The sequence below is a fragment of the Montipora capricornis genome, chromosome 9 (assembly GCF_036669925.1).
Source record: "Montipora capricornis isolate CH-2021 chromosome 9, ASM3666992v2, whole genome shotgun sequence".
NCBI classification, from domain to species: Eukaryota; Metazoa; Cnidaria; class Anthozoa; order Scleractinia; family Acroporidae; genus Montipora; species Montipora capricornis.
Window position 1 is genome coordinate 35,791,868 of NC_090891.1, and position 21,422 is coordinate 35,813,289.

The window sequence follows — 21,422 nt, forward strand, 5'->3', positions numbered from 1 at the left end:
TTGTATTTAAGAAAGACAACAAAGGAAGATGCCAGCTCTTCAGGTAGCATGCTGGAATGTGAAATGAATAAAACTAGCCTATGTGCGACCCGTCAGTATACAGCAGAGAACCCGCAGGCCCATAGACGAGTCTACGGAAGACCGTCGTGATCGGAATCAGTAGCTCCACTTGTCCGCGAGTATTGACAACGCTGCCCTGCAAGTAGTAATAGACTGGCTAGACGGGACCTAGATCCCCTGCTTGAGCAGAACTACATACGTTCTTGTGGCAGAGGGAAATAGGGACGCAGATGCAGCCACAAATACACGGCATGTGGCTAGCGCAGTGAGGAACTCCTGCTGTCCACCATATTCGACACCTCCGGCAAGGGGGGACTAGAGCAGGACTCTTTAACCACAGAGGATGACAATGAGAACAGTGACGATAGTCAGTATGGTGTGGTTCAAGCCGCACCCCAACAACGTTGGTGGTTCTTCTCCATGGACGATGAAAGACCATATTTTACGGTGCCACTTGAACTTGGTACAGTGTGAAGCGTACCCAACAAGAGAAGCACTCATATACATCATGGGGAGACTTCAAATGCCACCAGGGTGGTGTGGCGCAACGACCCCATAAAGAACAGCCTGGCACTTCTGTCAGCATCAGCATACACCCGGAAAGTTGGAAGATGAAAAAAAAACAAACACAACAAACCCAGAAATGGTCAGAAGACTCCTTGAGCTCTGTTCTTTCCACTAAGCATGGCGCGCAGTGCGCATGAACACCTCCCCCTCACAGCACAAGAATCGCACATAAGTAATCTTGCTGTCACTTAAGATCCAGGCACTGGCACCAGCTAGACTTGATCCTGACCTGGAAAGAGTAACCTCAACGTGCAGAACACCAGAAGCATGCACAGTGCCGACTGCGACACGGACCACCTCCAGGATCCACCTTGTCCCATGCAAGGTGCACCACTCCAAGACCAAGAGTCCCGTGCATCAATGCCTTCCGAGCGTTGTGCCCATTCACAGTTCAGAGATTCCGCGAGTCCCTCAGGATGTCACTGGACAAAGGTTACACAGTTGCCACCACTGCAGACGCAAAGTGGGAACAAGTGCGCACTGCCGTCTACCAATCAGGGCTGGAGACTTTGGGAAGAAAGGAGCATCGCAATGAGGACTGGTTTGAGGAGAACTGGCAGGAGATAGAACCAGTCGTTTAGGCCAAGCTTGCTGGACAACTAGCACACGACAACAACTGGTGCCAAGCCACATGAGACGCACTCAGGGCCGCCCGCAGCAAGTGCCAGCAGACAGCCCAACGCAGTGCCAATGACTACTGGCATAAGCTGAGTCGGCGGATACAGGCTGATGCTGACTTCGGCAACACAGGAGGCATGTGCGCGGGACAGGCGAGAACATCACGGACCAGAAGAAGTAGATGGAGTGATGGGTAGAGCACTACCTTGAGGGTGACGGACGTGGACGGACGTGACAGCCAGACAATTATTGAAATGGAAGGAAAGTATTACAAAAATGAAGAAAAATCCGCATTAGATAACGTACAGATATTGATATTAGTTTATATCTCATGAACTGTTAATGAATTTAAGGTCAACAAATAATTGTCTATGTTAAACACTCAAAGTGATGGGAGGTCACCCCATTAAAAAATAATTTTTTGTAACCTTAGATTATTGGATACACTGATCTACCAAGTCGCCTTCCAACCCAATCAAGTACTCTTTACGCCAATAATCTGACAAAGTACCTCCTATCTATGGGTGGGAAGGGAGAATTTGCAATTGATCTCAATGATGACGTTGTTCGTGGCTCCATTGTGCTTCAAGATGGCAAAATGATGTGGCCCCCTCCACCCATTGAGATGCCAGCTCCTTCCGCACCCAAACAAAAAGGGTTAGTCAAACCACCAGAGCAAACACCTCTAGCAGCTGCTGCTTGGGAATCTGGCCTGACAACAGGTATGATATCTTGCCCACAAACAAGGTTTTTTAACAAGTAGAAGCACGGAAAAGTGTCCCTAAAACGATTATCACTTTGCAAAGTGCGATCGGAGGAAATGAGTACCTGAAGACTGCATGAACTTTCAACATTCAAAACCCCTTACTCGTATAAGTGCCACTGCTTCGAAGGATATCTATCATTCAATGAGGCTAACTTTTCTTCTGACTACCTAATCGCCACTCACAAACCATTGCTTCAACTCTTAATTTATGGCCAGGTAGAATTGGTGCAATTTATGCAAATAATAAAAGTAATTGAGTTATAACTATGTTGCCTTTCACAGCTGGTCTAGGCTCACTTCTTGCTCTGGGAGTTGCCTCACCCAATCCTGCTTTTGCTACAATGGTGACTACCTTCTCGCTAGCTGGTGTGATTGGTTACAAAGTCGTGTGGGGCGTGACCCCTGCTCTCCACTCCCCCCTCATGTCTGTCACTAATGCCATATCAGGTATTACAGCAGCAGGGGGGCTGGTGTTGATGGGGGGCGCCTTGCTACCCAACAACACGGCTACTTCACTAGCAGCAGTCGCGACTCTGGTGTCGTCTATCAACATCACTGGTGGATTTATCATCACAAAGAGGATGTTGGATATGTTCAAGAGACCAGGTAGCTATGGAAACTCGTTCTCGTGATTGGCAGTCATTTGGCTCATCGATTTACTTAAAAAGAGTTCGATTTCTGAACACGATCTTTTTTCGTCCAAAATGGCCACCCGTTCTATGTTTTCTTGTTCAACTTTGCCGTGATAACGTTAGCAAACTCACACTTTACCATTCTGTGCAGAAAGTGTCTCTCTGTGAATTCGTGACAAGCGTTATATTGGTACGGCAGTATTTGTTTTCTTAAGGTGTCTCAACACAGTTTGTAAGCACTTATACTTCCATTTGTGCCATATTTCTGTAGTTTTTGCCTGGAAGCTCAAACTGGGTTACTGATAAGTGCTACCACGGAGGTTTATATTTTTGACAGTCAAAATGTGCTCTTTAGGCTGTTACCATGGTAATGCATTAGGATAAAACGAGGCCTAAAGGATGCTTATTTCCTCATTTATACAAAATTCACTCAGTTTTTTTTGGACATAATTTGCTCACTTAAAATAATAGAAATAAAAAACGTTTAACAGCTGTTATCATAGAATTTCATCGGAGGGAGTTTTCATAATTCGCTGATAGACGTTTTCCAGTTTTCCCAAATTTCTGTCTGTTAAATTTCTGTTTTTTTTTTTTTGGATAGATGACTCATTTCCAAATTTCTGCAAAATCCAATGAAGGGTTTTCGAGAAATTTTGTAAAACAGCCAATGCGTGCGCGCAGCATTCGCTGGGTTCATCTGAAAGATTTTCACTTCCAAAACGGTATGGAAACGAATTCACATGGCATTTCCAAGACTATCACGAGAAGGGAAAAAAAACAGTTTTTTGCCATACTCGCCATATTTGTTTTGTTTAAAAAAAAAATCCGCACCGGCCTTCAATGAATGCCACTGACCGAGGAAAAAGTGTGTCCAGCCAACTTAACACCATGGGTTGTGTTTGAGCTGTATATTATTCGTGCGTGAAGTCCGCTTCCCTTCCTGTGGCTTTTATGACAAGCCAAATCCTCGGTCTTTTGTTCGGTAACCAGAGAGAAAAAAGCTTCTGGTTTGGAGTTTGGCACTGAGTATCTTATTTTATGGGGAAAAAAAAATACTCGGTACCCAGTTATTGCAACTGGTCTCGGGATTGGTTAAGAAAATAGTGGACATAAATGAACATACAAAAGAAATAATTGACTTGGACACTTAACACGGAGTGTCCTATACTCGACGCAATGGAATGAAAAGTTGCAAGAATTTTATGGTATCCGAAAAAAGAGATCGGCGTTCCCAGGTTTGTATGATTTTCTTTGGACCACAAGCAGGGAACTGCGGAGCTAGACTCGACAACGACGTAGTGGTCACCTTTGGTGGTAATGTCGCTTTGTTTTTTTTCCTCAGGGGACCCTCCAGAGTACACTTATCTATATGCCATACCCGCAGTCGCTGTTCTTGGTGGATATGCCGCTGGTAAGATCGCAGGCTATCCTGATATGGATCAGATGGCTTACTTGGCCTCGTCTCTGTGCTGTGTTGGTGCGCTTGGTGGCCTCTCAACCCAAACATCAGCCAGACAAGGAAATGCTCTCGGTAAGTCGGCGTAAATTCGTCATTGCCCAGTTTAAATATATGTCTAAAATATATACATGTTATAGGTATAAATATAATAAACTTATTCTCGCATTTTGATTGGTTCTTGCTTATGATCTATTAGAGGACAGACGCACGATTGACGTCGTTCTTACCACATTTTGACGTCATCTGTGATCTATTACTGAACAGACGCACGGCAACATGGAATCTATTTGTTAAATATAAATAAAATATGTATTTCAAATATATCAGATTTGTATCATATATCTAGAACAATTTATTGAGTAGGTACTTGGCTAAAAGAAATTTCTCTTTAGCTCGCAAAAACTAAGTTAATTGGTTGGAACTAAAACTAACTTGGAAATTTCCTTGAAGAATTTATTTCAGAGTTTTCAAGGGGATCGAATTATGATACAAGTTTTTTTCCGTGATGCAAACTGTTAATTTATTGAGGAAGAGACTGAGTTTGTCTTCAGCTTCACATGAATGACAAAACGTTCTCTCCACGGGGGCAGAGACATGCCTCATAAATGGCTGGATGTTATACCTCGAAGCAAAGACGCGTCGCGAGATACAATGCATGCCATCAAACCGCTATCTTGGGGCCTTCTATGAAAAATCGTACACCAACATCGAAGATCACGGGTAAAAATGAAAATGAAATGACTGAACGAACAGTTACAACTACAACAAGCTATAACTTGCTTGAAGAGTTTGCCAGATAATTTCAGCTGCCACACAGCGACGAACATTTTAACAGATTAGATCAGGAAAGTGGCATCGTAGTAATTTAATTATTGTTTTCTAGGTATCATTGGTATAGGGGTGGGCATGGGAGCAACAATGGGAGCCCTTGCACCTTCTCATGATGTGTTGACCCAGATGGCAGCCATGATGGGTGTCGGAGGTACCATAGGCGCTATCATATCAAGCCGCATCGCGGTCAGCGACCTTCCTCAGCTTGTCGCAGCCTTCCACAGTTTTGTGGGTCTTGCTGCTGTTCTAACCGCCATTGCTAAGTACCTTGCTGATGTGGATCTCTTTGCCGATGACCCCGCTGGTAATGTCCATAAAGCAGCGATCTTTCTGGGCACTTTTATTGGCGGTGTGACCTTCACTGGATCCCTTGTGGCGTTTGGAAAGCTCCACGGCTTGCTAGATTCCCGCGCGCTCAGTCTACCAGGGAAAAATCTGCTGAATGTTGGCATGGCGCTGGCCAATGTTGGAGCAATGGGTTGGTTTATGGCTACTGATAGTGCTGCTGTAGGAATACCCATGTTGGGTAAGTATTGAGATCAACATTCTGTTCAGAGAACGGGAGATGAATGATTGTAAATGGCAGTAAGTACATCCATATTAAACTAAAGGGTTAAGTTGACTGTTGTGATGATAGAAATACTCAAGTTTGATTGAGTGATAAACAAGTGATACAGAGCCCTTAACGATTGCAGTTAGAAACTTGCCATGCAGGTAAATGTTAAGAAAATGCTCAGAAAGAAAATTCCCCACACCTCAGAGGCAGCATTTTTAATCCACTTTAAGGTTCAAGAATCGCTGCTCCTGTGCACCGTTCGTGATCTAGGTGCCTTTGTCATGGACGCTTTTCAAGGAAGGCTGATTCTCTCACAACACTTTCTTGTCTATGAAACACGATGACCATGACTATGATATTGTCTTTCGAGTGAGAATCCAGCCCTCCGGTGCCTTAACCACTATTGCTCGAACTTCTACTGTTGTACTTCAGAAAATATGAATTTGAGAAATGTTTCTCTTTGGCTTCTAGGGACCACAGCTGCACTGTCTTCCATTATGGGTGTTCACATGACTGCATCAATCGGTGGTGCTGACATGCCTGTGGTCATAACAGTTCTCAACAGCTACAGTGGCTGGGCTCTCTGTGCCGAGGGTTTCATGTTAAATAACGATTTACTCACCATTGTTGGAGCACTTGTTGGCTTTTCCGGAGGCATCTTGTCCTACATCATGTGCAAAGCTATGAACAGATCTCTGGCCAACGTGCTGTTTGGCGGGTACGGCACTTTATCTACCGGTAAGTCACTAAGTAATTCTGTTCTTTCCCGAACTAACAGATAAACAACTGCAAGATAGAGGTATTTTTCACTGAATAGAATTGTGATCAGACGAATATTTTATGCTCGTGAAGCCGTTGGATGCGACGAGCAGGCGCAACTAAGTTGTTACGTGCGAGTCTCTGTTTCTAACCCCCCACCCCCTATTGGTAACTTTTACTTCGGTTTCCAAATTCCTTTGTTTCTCTGATGCGGATCGCTACTGTCAATACCCAAACAGATTTTTGGCCCGTTTTGTATCTATCGTGGACAAGCTTGGTTGTACGCGACCCAAATAAACTGTCCCAAATACTTGATTCTCACCAATTAAGTCATAATTTATCCGGCCTCCGGAAAGCCCGATAAAACTTTGCGCAGACAGTTACGAAACGGTTGGGAAAAACTCCGAATTTGTGTGGATACGGTTCGCCATTGAAGCCTTGAGGATTTCTCGTGAAGAGAATGTGTGAAATAGCTGGACAATTAATATTTTGTATCTACTTTAACGAGAATGGTCATCCTGTTATTGAGATAAAACTAACACTTGAATTGTTGTTCCTGGATGCATATGTGATCTATTAGAAATACTTTGTCTGTTTTGTCCCGCCCTTCCCCTCATAAACTATTCATGGATTTTACAAAGATATGAACTTTTCGTGATTTTTCATGGTGTTTATTCAGCACGAAAACTGTACAAACCATTTTGCGAGAAGAAGCAGAACTGAAGTCGCCAAAACACCAATTTATTTGACAAGTCACAATGTTTCCTTACAGATCTTAAATTTATGCTGGTCATGTAAATTTCTAGTCCTGTCGTATCAAAGATGGGCCTCATTTTTTTATTTTCAATTCAGTTTCTTTACCATTTTCGTCTCAACAGTTTCTTCGGCCTCCTTTCCCACTAAACTTTTCTGCTGTTCGTTTCCTACGCTTTCCATGATCGCTCTCGCTTTGCCCACTTGCAACACTGTTTGCTTTTCTGGTCCGTGCCTTTGTCTCCTGCCCTCTCCCCACCCCGGAAGTTCCCTCCGATGGCTTTTTGTTCCTTTTTTGAAGCACAGGGTCACTGGCAAAAGCAGTTGAGCCTTCCCCTAACCGCTTGGAAGCTCTGGTCACGTGTCTTCGCCTAAGTACCGTTTCGACTGTTTCCGGTTGCTCGCGGTGGTAATCTGCACTGTACGACTTCTTCAATGGTCGCGATTGGCCGGCGTTTGGCTCCAACAGCACAGGAGGGTCGATCAGAGGTTTTAGGGTGAAAACAGAAGTCGAGTTGTTTCCGGCGTTGCTAGTCTCCTTGTGCAACGATTCATCGAAAAGGAACTGGAGGGAGGATTTTTCGCTAAAGTCAGTTTCATCGGTTTTCATGGAGTGGTCAGAGTCTTCTTTTGGTTCAGTTTCAGTCGGTTGAACTTCGGCGAAGAGAATCTCCAGCGACGACTTGTCGCTGTTGTCTGACGCTTTCTCCGCCAATAAATTTTCAGCCGATTGGTTATCGATCGAATCAGAAGGTTCATCAGCTTTCGGTGAAATTTCTCCTGTTGAAGATTCTTCCTTTATGAAACCGCTGGATTCTGGTTTGTTTTCTTCAAACAACGTTTGCAGAGAAGAAGCTCTTTCGTCTTCTTGAGAACTGCTACCATCCCTCAGACGGTACTTTTCGTTTGCGATTTCTTTAACCAATACCCAATCGTCTTCAGTAACCGTTGAGTCATCGTACAATATTATTACGTTGTTGATTGGTGGGGATTGTTCTTCGGATCCACCCCAAACAAGATTTGAAAACGAGGAGAACATTGTCTCTAAACTGGCCTCATTTGTTGGTTAGGTTTTAACGCGCGCCATATTTCTTGTGCTTCGGTGATGTCATAATTGTGTGCTTATGACGTTTCGTTTCTAATGAGTACTCGCAAAGAAGATTCTTTGGCGCCACCCGCAGCAAACGGCATTGGAAATTTCGGTGCAGAGGATTTAGTCGCCTAGTTTCGGTTTTTCGGTTTGCGCATCCAGTCGGAAATCTACACTTTTTGATGTAGATCTTAACAAGTGTTATTGAAATCCAAAAAGAAAATTGGGGGTAACACGCATTTTTCAAAGATAATTGATGAATAATATTTGTAAAAAAGCTTTAAAATACAAAGCGATGTGAGGCGTTCTTTCTCAAATTGAAGCCTAATTATCTCCCAAAAATGCATGGTTATCCCCAATTTTCTTTTTGGATATCAAGAGTACTAACTAAGATCTACTTTCTCCGGATAGTTTTAAACCGCGCAAAAATATCACTGTATTAGTAAGCGTCACCAGTAGATTCGCGCTAGTGGAATAATTGTTTTATTAAAAACGCCCCCAAAATATAGAAAACTAGACTACAATAAAAATAAAAAGGCCCAAAAAATCACGCATATGCTTGCCGTGTTTGTAGATCATGGTATAATGGCTCATAACCCATGATGGCTTAGCCAATAAAAACTCCCGAATTGCATTATCCAATGATCCAGTTTTTAATAATTGTGAATAGATCATTTTCGAATTCTCACGGCTGGACTGGATCTAGCATGGAATGGAGACTAATGCGGGCAAATCTTTTCAAATGCAAATTAATTTGCCCCCATTATCCTCGATTTCATGCTAGATCCAGTCAAACCGTTAGAATATGAGACTAGCCTATTGTGTTATGTTCAGCTGTTCCCTTTATGTCACAGCGCCTGTCGATTTCTCCCAAAAAATCATTATCAAACGGTATTATTTCAATTTTGTTTCCGTTTCACTTTATCTTCCTGCAACTATTTTCCCACCCCATTAATGCCACGATTCCTCAAGAAAGCTTTGTATTTTGTTTATTTTCATAGGCACAGGAACACGAGAGAAGATAACAGGTAGCCACACAGAAATCAATGCCGACGGTGCTGTAGAAATGCTTACCACCGCTCAAAATGTCATAATCACCCCTGGCTATGGATTGGCCGTAGCTAAAGCTCAATACGCCATTGCTGACATGGTAAAAACCCTTAAGGAAAGAGGACTTAACGTACGATTCGGGATTCACCCCGTTGCGGGACGTATGCCTGGACAACTCAACGTTTTGCTGGGTAAGTTTTTGTTTTAGACCATTCTTTTCGTGTTTTTTTTTTTCCGTCTGACCTCGGTAAAAAATATTTTCGCCTTCTTATGTACTTTCACTGCAAAACAATGGTATTGTGAAATCCCCTGCGTAAGCGGTCGAAATTATTGAACGGCCTCTCGTAGGAAAGTAAGGGGAAGCAAGGGTCTTCGAGATATCGCTTGCTGTTTCCATGGTGAGCATTGGATGTTTTGCTCCGATTCGATCTCCTACTCGACGTAATTTGTGGGTTGTGTTTGTTGGCTCTCTGTATCTGCACAGGGAGGTTTTTTTCCCGTGCAGTCCAGTTTTCTCCTTACACCAAAAACCACCAGTTGAATTTATCTGCTTTGACATGATATTAAAAGGTTATTTAACAATTATTCCATGAGCGCGCGTTGAGTATGAGTTGGCTATGACCAATCTCATATCCGACAAGCGCGAATGGAATAATCGTTTTATTAAATTCCTTAAACTCGAAAAGTTTGGAAGTACGAAATACGAGCGAAATCGAAAAACCTTGATGAAGATGTGATGTTGTGTAATACCTGGTGGTCAGACAGACGCAGGCTTATCACAAAAACATTTCTTACCTTTTCGCGTACTTCTAAACGTCGAAATTGATCCAAACTTTCCACTAAAAGGTTTTTTTTGCTTTATTGAGAGAGAAATTTCGCTTGCCGGCGAAAATAATTTAGTAACGCGTAGCACAATCATTTTCCATATAAGGTCAAACTAAGGTATATCAGCTGATAACCGAGATTGAGTGAACCAATCAGAGCACGAGAAGTGCATTAACTGAGGTTGAGAATTTAATAATCATATTTATCGTAGTAAAGTGCGATGATGATCAAGCATTCTCGTTTGTTTCACGATGTAGTCACTTGTAATGTAGATCGCGACGCAACGGAGCATCGTGCTCGAAAGGCGATGCGTATCGGATCGACCTCATCTTCTGATGAAGACGAAGATTGTGCAGTCCAAACGTCGCGAACTGCATCGCAAATCGAGAGACAAACGAAAATCATTGATCATTATTAACAACGTTAAATAACCAAATTTCAGGTTCTGTAGAAAATGTCTGCTCTCAAGGAAAAAAAAATTTCTTTCTCCTTTTCTGGTGACGTTCAGATCGGTTTCATTCTGAGATAACGTGAACACTTTTGTCGTATTTTAAGGTAGAAATAGAATATTGCATCAAGGGAAACTTTTATTTTGAGACGACGTTCTCGTTACCTTTCCATCGTTCTTGATAGCTTAAATGCGGCTAACGTTTTTTACCCGGCTTCGTTTCACAGCGGAGGCTGGGGTGCCGTATGACATTGTGCTGGAAATGGACGAAATTAACGAGGACTTCTCGGAAACAGACCTCGCTTTAGTGATAGGCGCGAACGACACGGTAAATTCTGCTGCGCAGGACGATCCGAATTCTGTTATCGCTGGCATGCCTGTTTTGGAAGTCTGGAAAGCGAAACAGGTAAGTGACTGGACGGTTTTCTACTGGTTTTCAAGCGAGTAATACCATCGGAGCTTTTGGAGAAAAGCTTACTATCCTTTAATTGGTGTTTTAGCCCCACAAGTCCCACTTCTTTCCCCCAGTGAGAGGTAATTATTGGTCCGAGCAGTGTGTCATTCGTTTACGATGCAGTTATTAAAAAGGAGCTCGAGAAGAATTGTTTTTTGATCGACGGAATTGCAACAGGAAGTATTCATCCTTGGTGCTTGTGTTTTCCCTAATTTTCAAACAATTCGTATCCATGCGAGAATCGAGCCTCAGGATTGCACACGTGTTAGAGTCAAGCTTATGCTGAAAGGAAAAACTCCTCACTTCCAATAACCGACTGTTGTTAAAAGACTCGAACTAAACCCTGTTCGGGTTCAGGCTTTAGACAGCCTTTTATTTGGCAATGTACCAAATTTAATCGCGTTTTTTGATTGACAGGTGATCGTAATGAAGCGTACGCTGGGCACTGGGTACGCGGACGTGGATAATCCTGTCTTCTACAAAGAGAACACTTCGATGTTGCTAGGTGATGCCAAGACCATGTGCGATACTCTGCTTAACAAAGTTAGGGAGCACTATGGCAGTTAACTAGTGGTACAATTAGTCTCTGAAAAAGAACTTTTTTTCTCAATTCAGCACTATAATTTAGCTCTATTTTTAGTATGAATTTGGAAACCAATAAGCACTTTCAGCACAGCAAGTTGAATAGCGCCTCAAGATATAAGCTTAACAAGGAAAGTAATCGTTCAGTGAAAGCGGCATTCATTTAAGCCGGTATCTTTTCCATCCTCTCAGAAAAATAACAACAACATCGTGCAATGCCAAATACGATGCCTTTAGAGATTGTTAGCATACGGCGGTGAATGTGTTCGCTTTAACGTGGTTCCCAACAATTTATTTCCTTGATAATTCATCCGAACTGTCCACACAGTAGATTGGTCAGAATAATCGCAAAGTTCTTTCGAGGTGTGGCGCGAGACTTTTTCAAATGAAGCTTTCAAGCAGTCGTTACTTTCTAATGATCTTCTTATTCCAGTTACATGAGTGTGTTTATATGAGGCCTGTCAGTTTCTCTTTTATCCAGGATTCGTAAGTAATGATGGACGCTCAATTTTAATCAACGTTACGAAGTGTCCCGAGAAGTCTAAGGGCCGATTTACACGGTGCGATTTTGGCGCATGCGACAAGCTTATGACAGGCCTACGACATGTTTTACGATTGTCGCAGCGTTTTAAAACATGTTTTGACGTGCTACGACATTTTCTCTGACGTACACGACAATCGCAAACGAGTTGTAAGCCTGTCGTAAGCATGTCGCATGCGACAAAAATCGTACACTGTAAATCGGCCTTAAGAGTCCACTTCGTAATTAGCATCTTTTTTTCCTTTTTTCCTTATGTTTTCGTCACCGTTGTGTGTGCATCTGGAACTTGAACATGGCTAGAGGAGTAGATTCGGGGATTTCCTTTTGTGATGTTAACAGTGAAAAGGACACTTCGTGACGCTAAAGAATTCAGCGCTCACATAATTACTTGTAATCGCACGGGCTTCTAGTTTCATTCTAATGTGTCCAAACTATCCTGGTGTGCTTTGTGTTGAATCTAACCTCATCCCTAAGTGGGATGCTATTTTAGAGATTGCAGTTGTACAATAAAGAGTGCCCCGTGAAGGATCGTTCACATAATTTGGTGTGTCACTTCATGCCGGGGTTCCGAAGTCTGTGACAGTGTCCGTGACAGTGTCCGTGACAGTGTCCGTGACAGTGTCCGTGACAGTGTCCGTGACAGTGTCTGTGACAGTGTCCGCCGTTCTTTGTTGCGTTGTGTTTAAGGGTTTGGAGTTGTTTCCATCGTTCCTCCGGCAAACTGACATTTCCTTTTACTTCAACTGACCAAAACCTCCACAACAGAGCCAGAACAAGGATTCAGAAGGGGCCAGGAATCTGATCTCTGTTTTTTTTTACCAACAGTAAGACCACTTGACTCAGAACGAGGAAGTCCAATTTTTCAAATGAATCTTATGGAAGTAACCATTGCAATAACTTTCCAAGCTAACCGTTTTTAGATTTGAGCTTAAACGAAAAGGAAAAAAATTGTGTCGTAACTGACCCCGGACAATCAAATGAACTTATCGCTAGTGAAATACATTTAAGACAATTCTTAGTCTGATTAGCTCAGTAATTCAAGAGCAAAACAATCCAGAATACTCGATTGAAAAGTCGTTCAAGTCTCTAGAACGCCATGCACAAGAGTCGGCTCGTAGACCTCAAGCTGAAACGAAAAACGAACAGTCTACTTAGTTTTGATTTTAGTGTACTTATGTTTCCTTATTCTTGCTTGGGCCAAAATTTGACCCATTCTAACTTTGATTGTCTTTATTTGAGAGAAGTAAACTCGGCGTGATTTGCACTTCATTTCGGGCTGTGCACATTCGACCTAGCGGGATATAACAAATAACTCGTAATGAGAGGCGAAAGTAGCCTAACCTTTAATTTCGACTAATATACCCTTGCCCGAGCGTGACAAAGTTGATTTACAGTGGCTTACAAACGAACACTGATATGTTCACTGTGCATATCATTAATATCTAACTCTGGCCTAGAAAGTAGAGTTCTCTATTGAGTACTTTTTCTGTTTCATACACTCTTTATTCTTTTTTTAAACTTGCAATCGAAGCGTGCTGAGTGGAGGCTTTTGCGGTGCCGTCGGCAATGCCAACTTCTCGTCAAGTCTGCATAAATTAAAATAAGACGCACAACGTCTTAATCAACCCTTTGACACCCAAACCGGCGAGACTTAGTATTTTACTCTGTCTAACGTCAGACGATTTTACTTGTCAATGGGGAACCCCTGGGAGTCAATGGGTTAATCCCCCACTGAAAAACTACGTTCCATTAAGATACATACCGTCACAGCCGTATATTTCCACTCTGAGGCAGATCTCGTTGTACCAGCGTTTGGGCTCAAACCGGACATATCGCGCGGTGAAAGGGACTGGTGCTTGATTAAACTTCGCTGAATTCATGTCGAAGTTGGCATTCAGCACCTTGAAATTTCAAACGAAAGAAAATATGAAGTTTGATCCAACAATATATTTTTTTTAACATGTAAAAATGTTAACCTAAGTAACTGAGACGCCATGTGGAAAGCTTGATTGCGACGCTGCACGTGCGAATTGCACGTGCGTCGGTTGGGTATGAACGGCTACATTTCTTTAATGACCAAATTTAAGGCTTTGTTAGGGCGGGGAGTACGAGACCCTCGCGATTAACTGTTTCTATAACAGGGGGTGCTGAAATACTTCGAATCATGGACAGTTCGGAAAAAAAAAAGTCCAAACGAACGGATTGCCCTTACGCGATTTGAAGTGTTTAGACGGCTTTCTCGTGAGCGCATGCTCTAGAGAAGACTGGAAAAGACAACACCGAGATCACTGTTGCAGTTTGTGCACAACTTATACAACGAACAAGTTGGAACGGATTGTGATAACGCTTCATACGGCTAGACGGTTCACATAATATTCTCGTTATCGAAGCAAAGAAAATGCGACGTATTTTACTTTTGAATGCATGCACAAGAAAGCTCCAGAGAAGAGCGACGACATGGCTGTGTTATTATATTGAAGAATCGTCCACTGTCTTTCTCATTGGAACAGCTTAAAGCTGTCAAATACTAATTAACACGGAAAACTTTGGTTTTTTTACCTTCCCATTGAACGCTTGATACCAATTACTCTGATCCAAACGTCCCCACACAACAAGATTTGTAGTCCATGCGCTCAGGAAGACGTCCAGCTTTCCTTGCGTTGCAATTCCTGTCACTGTCTTCTTTCCTCCTAAGTCCACCTGCACAATTAAGTACCATTGCCTTTGCATAATATTAAAAACCAACTAAGAAGTGATTAGGTTTAGTCACAATGTTAAACCCAGGGTCTCTCACTTCCAGTTCCTTCTTGTGTCCAGTAAAAGATCCCGGACGCGGCTGGCTGTCAATGTGATTAAAAAAATGATTATAAAGCATGGAGCAGTTGTTAGAGTTGTGAAATCGTTGCTGCAAAAGAAGCACGCACAAGTTCCTCAGTTTTTTTTTTTTTACGTGTTGTGAGTAACTGAAAGCAGGGTCTTTGGCCGACAAGAGAGGAAAGAAAGAGAGAATCTGTATTTGAGGCGGGAAAATATTTTACTTCAGGTCACCTGGAGCCATTCTCCTTGTTGGTTGCTCTGTTTTGCGCACCACGCACCATTTCCCTGTGCGCTGGCTCCCATGTGTAACCTCCCCTGGTTTGGTTCGTGGTATAATTTATATGAACTGGCTGTTATCTGTGAGTCCGGTATCTTGAAACTTTCCATGCCAAGAGCTTTGAAGCAACCTATGCATCAATTAATCCGTATAAGATATTTGATCACTTAAGATCATCAGCACTTGCTTATGCATTACTTTTCTTTGGTGTTTGGCTTTACTTTAAGTCATTTCCGATCCAACCAGGATAAAAAAAAGAGCTTTTTATATGGATGTTGCCGGTAACATTCACTTATCATAAATGAGGGTGACAGCCAATAGAAACCCAGCATCCAGGTCACATGCATAAATAAGACCCCTGTAAATCCCAATACAGCTCCAACTTGCCGAATGACAATTCTATATATTTAAGCATGCATATCACCCATTCATTTCACAAGTTAGATTTGTATTCGCGGTGACCCGTGTAGGATTTATGATGGTCTTCCCACCCAAACAACCTACAATTTGATAATAGTTGTTTGATTCAATTGATTTCTCTTCAGTGTCCTCAATTACTGCCCCGGAGCTAAATGACACTTAAAGTTCATTAAAGTTCATTATTAAGATATGAAAAATAGAGCGATTTTCAACTGAGTGTCGTAAAACCAAAACCAAAGTAATTACTTTGGACAATCAAAAACGACGGAGACAATCCAGTAAACCAATCAAAACTTGAAGTAATTACACGTAGCCGACACAAAACGCGGGAAAATGTGCACGCGCGAGCCACGATTGGTTTTGGTTTCACTTCTGATTGGTTCAAAAATTGGCGCGAGAACTTTGAACCAATCACTGAGTGAAGTAATCATAAACCAAAGCAAATTCGCTAATTACTTTCGACACTCAATTGAAAACCACTCTAAATTAAAGCGATGTAATACGCGTTGTGAATTACGCTTACCAGGGAGTATGGATGGCGTTGTGGTGGTTGCACTCGCTTCCCATGCACCAATGTGGCCTGTGTTCGATTCCGGACTCGTGGCCACATGTGGGTTAAATTTGTTGTAGTTTTTTTACACTGCTCCGAGAGGTTTTTCTCCGAGTCCTCCGGTTCCCCCTCTCCTCAAAAACCAACATTATTTCTAAATTCCAATTCAATCGGGTGCAGGACCTCCCTGAAAACCACTTTCGCGTGAGTGGAGCTTCATGGGTAAATATCATTAATTATTTATTGATATTATTGCTAAAATAAGGAACGCGTGCGATAATTAAAAAAGATATAAAAAATAAAAGAAGTTTCTACTCACTTGAGTGCCCAGTACAGCTATACAGCAAGTTAATCTGGGCTTTGTCTATTTTTGAAAGGCCAACTGTATTTCCCAAGTGCACATAACTTCCAGCACGGGCCTCTATCGTGTTGAAACCGTTTTTACTAAAGGCGTGTCGTGGGGGATGCATTAGTGACGTCATATCGTATGGTACCTCCAGCGAGTCTATCTGCCCATGGGTATATTTGCGAAAGTTATGTTGATATCCTGTATTTAAAGAGCAATGTTTATTATAAAGTACAGGCTATCGTAGCTGGCATTGATGTACCTCAGCAGACGCACTACAACCGAAGGCAAACAATTATCGTTTTTGCGTTCAATTACAAGCAGCATTCTTCGGCCAATCCTCATTTCTCAAACTGGCGTTGAAGAGGACTTCAATGATCATCCCTACTGAAATTAGTATGTACTCGGCAGAGAGAGGAGAAAAATCTCACGACACTAATTGACACGTCGCTCAATGATTGGCTGGAAAATACCGAGCGCCACATCTTCAACCAATGAGAAGCAAAACCAACTTTCCCGCTGGCATTTTCTTGTGCTTTCAGAAAATGACATTGCTATTGGTTGATTGCGTTGTTTGCGCTTTCTTTGAATCAGAGTATTTGCTTTGGTGAGTACCCAGTTCCCAGCTGGCTTGGTAGCTCAGTTGATAGTAAGACCAGTTCCCTTCAACCCTGCAGGATTTTTTTAAGGCTTTTTAACCCATTGACCCCTAGGAGTGAGACTTCCGATTTTACTCGTCGAATGCACGGGAATGTCCCGGGGCCCCTGAGGAGTGACTGACCTTCATCACTCATGTATAAGTACTTTGTTTGTTTTTACAAACCTTAATGGAAAACCATTCTGATTGTTTGGAATTATGACTTACGCGTTTATTTCAATTGAATACCTCTACAAGTATCTTCAGTTGTTAAGGAGGTAGAGTATTCTGGAAGAAGAAGAAGAAGAAGAAGAAGAAGAAGAAGATTAAACTTGATCAAAGGTACGTACCTTGCATTATATTTTCATATCTGACGACGACATACGAGTCACGATCATAGCGAGAACTTGTGTGAAAAAAACCCATAGCGTGCATAATTTCGTGTAAGACAATGCCAACTTTATCGCATCCAACTCCAATGCTGATTGGTTGTCCGCCCGAGATGTGCGCTTTACCAACGTAAGACCAGCATCTGTTTGCATCAACAAATAAAATACGCATAAACATACGTTTTCGGTGCAGTGTGACTTTTCTGGCGATTTGTATACGTACTGATTCACTCTCAACATAACTTCCGTCCAGGCTGTAGACGGCAACAATCCTTCTTAGGAATAAAATTTATATATTTGAAGTCCGAATTATGGACGAAATGGAGAAGTGATCTTCGCACTTTAATATCTCATGGACAATTTAAGCAATAATTTATTGACTCTAATAAACACCTGAAAAATTCAGTCGGCCTCAACGGGATTCGAACCCATAACCTCTGCGATCGCGGTGCAATGCTCTACCAATTAACTGAGCTATGAAGCCACACAGTCAATTTGGTGGGCTCATGTGTTCCCCCGAAAGGACGCGTTAAATGAAATAAATGTACTTAAGAAATGTATCCATTTCGTCTATAAGCTGCACTTCAAATATACTTCTTCATTTCGTATCTTAATCCTTCTTAGGACTACACTCAAGTCATGCGGACGATCAAATTTCATCACGGTTCATTCTGATTTTGTGGCAAGATAAACAAAGTTCTACCTTTGATTGTGAACAACTATATTTTCGTGCGTCGTCACTTCATGAATTATTAATAAACGTAGCATTCGATTCTAACCTACCCAACGCTTCTGATAAAGCGAATGTAATACTGCTGATTTGTCCGTAATTGAAATCGCACGCAGGATATCTGATGTATTTCATGAATGGCGTCCTCTATAGCTTTTCGTGCGCTTGGATAATTATCTAAACAACAGAATAAATTCTGAAGTTAATGCTTGCATGTATGCGTTAGTGATATTTTTAGGCATAGTTCGGGGTGAATAAGTTGGGAATAAAACATTCCCGATAAATCCTACCGCAACTACATTGTACCAAAATCTGCAACAAACTAAGGAATATTGTCTGATGATGATTACGAAAAAAACCCGTTCACAGTATCGAGGCTCGTGTTTAAGGGAGTGTTGCTGTATTTGCACGATGAGTGTAACCATGGGAATACTACGGAGAAAAGAATACTCAAATAATGACGTGCAAAACAATTTAACGGAGCGTCACCCTTACCAAAGACTGAATCGATCTCATAAGACACAAGCCCATTGGTCCATAAGTAAAGTTGATTCTTGATAGCTCCTTTGCCCTTCGGTGGTTTCTTCATTCTGTTTGCTCCTTCGTTGACAAGTCTTTTTACGTTCGGCGATAGTTTGATGTCACCCTCAAATTTCCCTGCTAAGAAAGTAATAATTGATAACTAAAGGTGATAAATGAGTGCCACGACACCTTTTTGTTGCGCCGAAAGTGGTAGCTGATCTCAGTGCTAAGGCTTCCGACATGCTTTGTTTTACCGAAACGACCCATTAGGTTGCTTGCTACCGAGAAAGTAGGGAGGGAAAATGCCAGAAGATGTGTAGGGTTGCGAGAAAGATGGCTCAATCTTTTATTCCATATGTTTTCATCCACACACTCTCTTTTCACAAACAGAGGCACTTGCCAAATAATTACAATCCAAAATATCAGAGTAAATGAAGCCCTCCCAGGGGGTTTTCGGGAACAAGGGAACATTGCTATTGGCGAACAGGGGAGCACTGACAAAACATCTTGGGGATCAAGGCAACAGAAACCATTTTAGGGATCAAAAAGCTGATTTCGGAACAAGGGAACATACACAAGCAAATTTTTAAAGGGAACAAGGGCCTTGTAAATGTAGTTTTGTTTTAAGTGTCGAACATTAAACAATTATTGGATGAGGTTGAGCATGATATCATGAACTATCAAAACCGAGGTCAGTGTTATGGTCTGTTATCTGCCGAAGCCGAAGGCTGAGGCAGATAACACAGACACGCGGCTTTGATGATTCATGATATCATTCGAAAACCGAATTCAATAATTGTTTTATCATACATTTTTCACATAATTCATCCTCAGAAACAAAAGCGAAGCGTTCAGCCACTTTGTTTCTGAGGAAAACACGCCATGGGGCTTAGTAACCAGGCAGACGTTGAACTTGACATGATAAATGTAAAATCTGCAGCAGATATTTCATTGCAATCTACTTGATTCAATTCTGCGCATTTCATTTACGTTTTAAAATATTATCATAGCCTGGAGCAAGTAGAGCTATAACTATTTACTATATACTTAAAAAAATATCACGTTTCTAATTGGTCAATTACGAATGTATAAATAGATTATTGGGTGCACGAGAAGTTGCTATGGAAACAAAGCGAAGGAGTAATTATGTCGAGTATACAATAAATAAAAAACTTATGAACTTGCCCGTGCATTTCGCGATTTATGCACGGTCACTCATGATCTTTTGAAAGTTCTCAAAATTGCACTTGTCTACTGCGCATGCAGTTTTGAGAACTTTCATACGAGTGAGCATAAATTACGAAATGCACTATCCTTCATACGATCCTTCATACGCTTTTAACCATGAGAGAAGTGTTCACAAACTACACTTCTCTCATAGTTAAAAGCGCATAATCTGTTTGTATCAAATGGCGAACTCTTCATTTCAACTGTTTCAAATGAAACTACAGTTAGCCATTGGTCGAATAGTCCTTAGGTAGGAGTGGCTTGAGTTAAAATTTGTACCTACTTGGGAGATGAAAACTGAGTCAACTCGCATATGATAGCTCCGTTTTAGGCTGAGCGACAAGATATGATCCGTATTAAAAAGAGAAACATACACTCACCTTTCGCAGATAATCTTTCTTTTGATCTGATTTCATTTCCAATTTCCAACTGAAAACTGATCAGGACCTCCTCACCGAAATATTCCAGTAAATCCTCAGGAATATTTGTCTACAATCTTTTAGGTTTGAATCGTAAATTAACTACCGACGAGAAATTTTGTGATATGTTTGTTCACTTCAAGAAGATCAATCACCATACAAAACTAATAAAACCGAACGGCCGGTGTCATGAAGGAAAGAATATCCTAAAATTGTTTTTTCAGTAGAGCAAATGCAAAAAATATTCATTCGGATTCTTGCCAAATCAAGCGAAAACACTCCGGGTGGCCACCATTTTTTCTCAGGCTGTTTCTGGAATCTTCTAAACGAATGTCGTATGTATACATGGTTCTACTGGATCTTTCTATCTCCATTTATTGGAAATACCCTAGCTGTAACTAATGCAATGTTCCTATTTCTAGAGCCCATTACACGCAACCCTTTTGACGAAGCTGAATACATTTATACAAAATACTGTACTATGGCATTGAACCATTTTTCAATTCCCTAATCTTTCGATCGTGAAGTCGAACATGTCCCTTTCAATTCCAAGGGGAAAAAAGAGAAAACGAATTGTAAGGGTTACCATGTCCGTTTTCTTTGACCCAACTAGGAACTCGCATCGGACGATCTTTTTCTTCTATGATATTCTCTTGATCTTCTTCCTCTACGGCATCATCTGCTCTTTGAGAAAGGAAAGGTGGTGAACTCTCGATACATTTGAGGAAAATGACGACAAATATAAACTCAACAATCATAATCTTGAGTCCTTGAGAAGTTAACTCTTTTGGGGTGAAAAAACATTACACAAATTCTAAGCCCTTGTCACCTTTTAGCTGTACACGGGGAGCGGTTGGCAAGGTATGATCTTATTTTGTTTCAAGCGCAGCTGTTTTAATATCGACGTTTTATCGTGTTATTCTTAGACGTTATTCTTTGTCCAAAGTGTCTTCAAAGTGATGCAATGTTGATTGACTAAAGTGTAGCTGGTTTTAAATTGTGAGAGATACAAATTATTATACCAATATAGAAATTATAGTTAAGGCCACTGAACGGTTGCATTGGAGAATGGAAAGTCATAATGAACTGACCACTTT

At 41.6% G+C, this 21,422-nt stretch overlaps 2 protein-coding genes and 1 non-coding gene across 4 annotated transcripts in view; 1 reads left to right on the forward strand and 2 right to left on the reverse strand.

Annotated features, from left to right (window-relative positions):
• Window positions 1–12,531, forward strand: part of LOC138017810 (NAD(P) transhydrogenase, mitochondrial-like) — a 32,519-nt gene extending 19,988 nt beyond the window's left edge. The window contains 8 exon segments of the mRNA XM_068864779.1: window positions 1,679–1,967; window positions 2,294–2,617; window positions 3,986–4,174; window positions 4,986–5,459; window positions 5,961–6,227; window positions 9,093–9,332; window positions 10,642–10,820; window positions 11,286–12,531. Coding sequence (XP_068720880.1) covers window positions 1,679–1,967; window positions 2,294–2,617; window positions 3,986–4,174; window positions 4,986–5,459; window positions 5,961–6,227; window positions 9,093–9,332; window positions 10,642–10,820; window positions 11,286–11,435 — 2,112 coding nt within the window. The 3' untranslated portion in view covers window positions 11,436–12,531.
• On the reverse strand, window positions 11,508–21,092 carry LOC138017811 (zinc metalloproteinase nas-4-like). 2 transcript variants are annotated; one of them, XM_068864781.1, is made up of 9 exons: window positions 20,912–21,092; window positions 18,653–18,817; window positions 18,211–18,334; window positions 17,389–17,570; window positions 16,375–16,602; window positions 15,040–15,215; window positions 14,551–14,691; window positions 13,754–13,892; window positions 11,508–13,117 (listed from the first exon to the last, which is right to left on the reverse strand). In XM_068864781.1, exons 1-9 carry the CDS (start codon window positions 21,081–21,083, stop codon window positions 13,113–13,115), a joined length of 1,332 nt encoding a protein of 443 aa, XP_068720882.1. In that variant the 5' UTR covers window positions 21,084–21,092; the 3' UTR covers window positions 11,508–13,112. The 2 variants fall into 2 exon arrangements, with proteins under 2 accessions (XP_068720882.1, XP_068720881.1); XM_068864780.1 differs by having other exon boundaries at window positions 11,508–13,892.
• Trnar-gcg (transfer RNA arginine (anticodon GCG)) lies at window positions 17,835–17,911 on the reverse strand. The gene has a single exon. It is a non-coding gene; the product is annotated as a tRNA-Arg (tRNA).
• Window positions 21,093–21,422: the final 330 nt, after the last annotated feature.

Coding starts and splice junctions, on each gene's coding strand:
- LOC138017811 (XM_068864780.1), bottom strand. CDS start 21,083: ATGATTGTTGAGTTTATATTTGTCGTCATTTTCCTCAAATGTATCGAG. Junction 18,818..20,911: donor GGTCAAAGAAAACGGACATG/GTAACCCTTACA, acceptor TTACTTTCTTAG/CAGGGAAATTTGAGGGTGAC. Junction 18,335..18,652: donor TGAGATCGATTCAGTCTTTG/GTAAGGGTGACG, acceptor TCTGTTGTTTAG/ATAATTATCCAAGCGCACGA.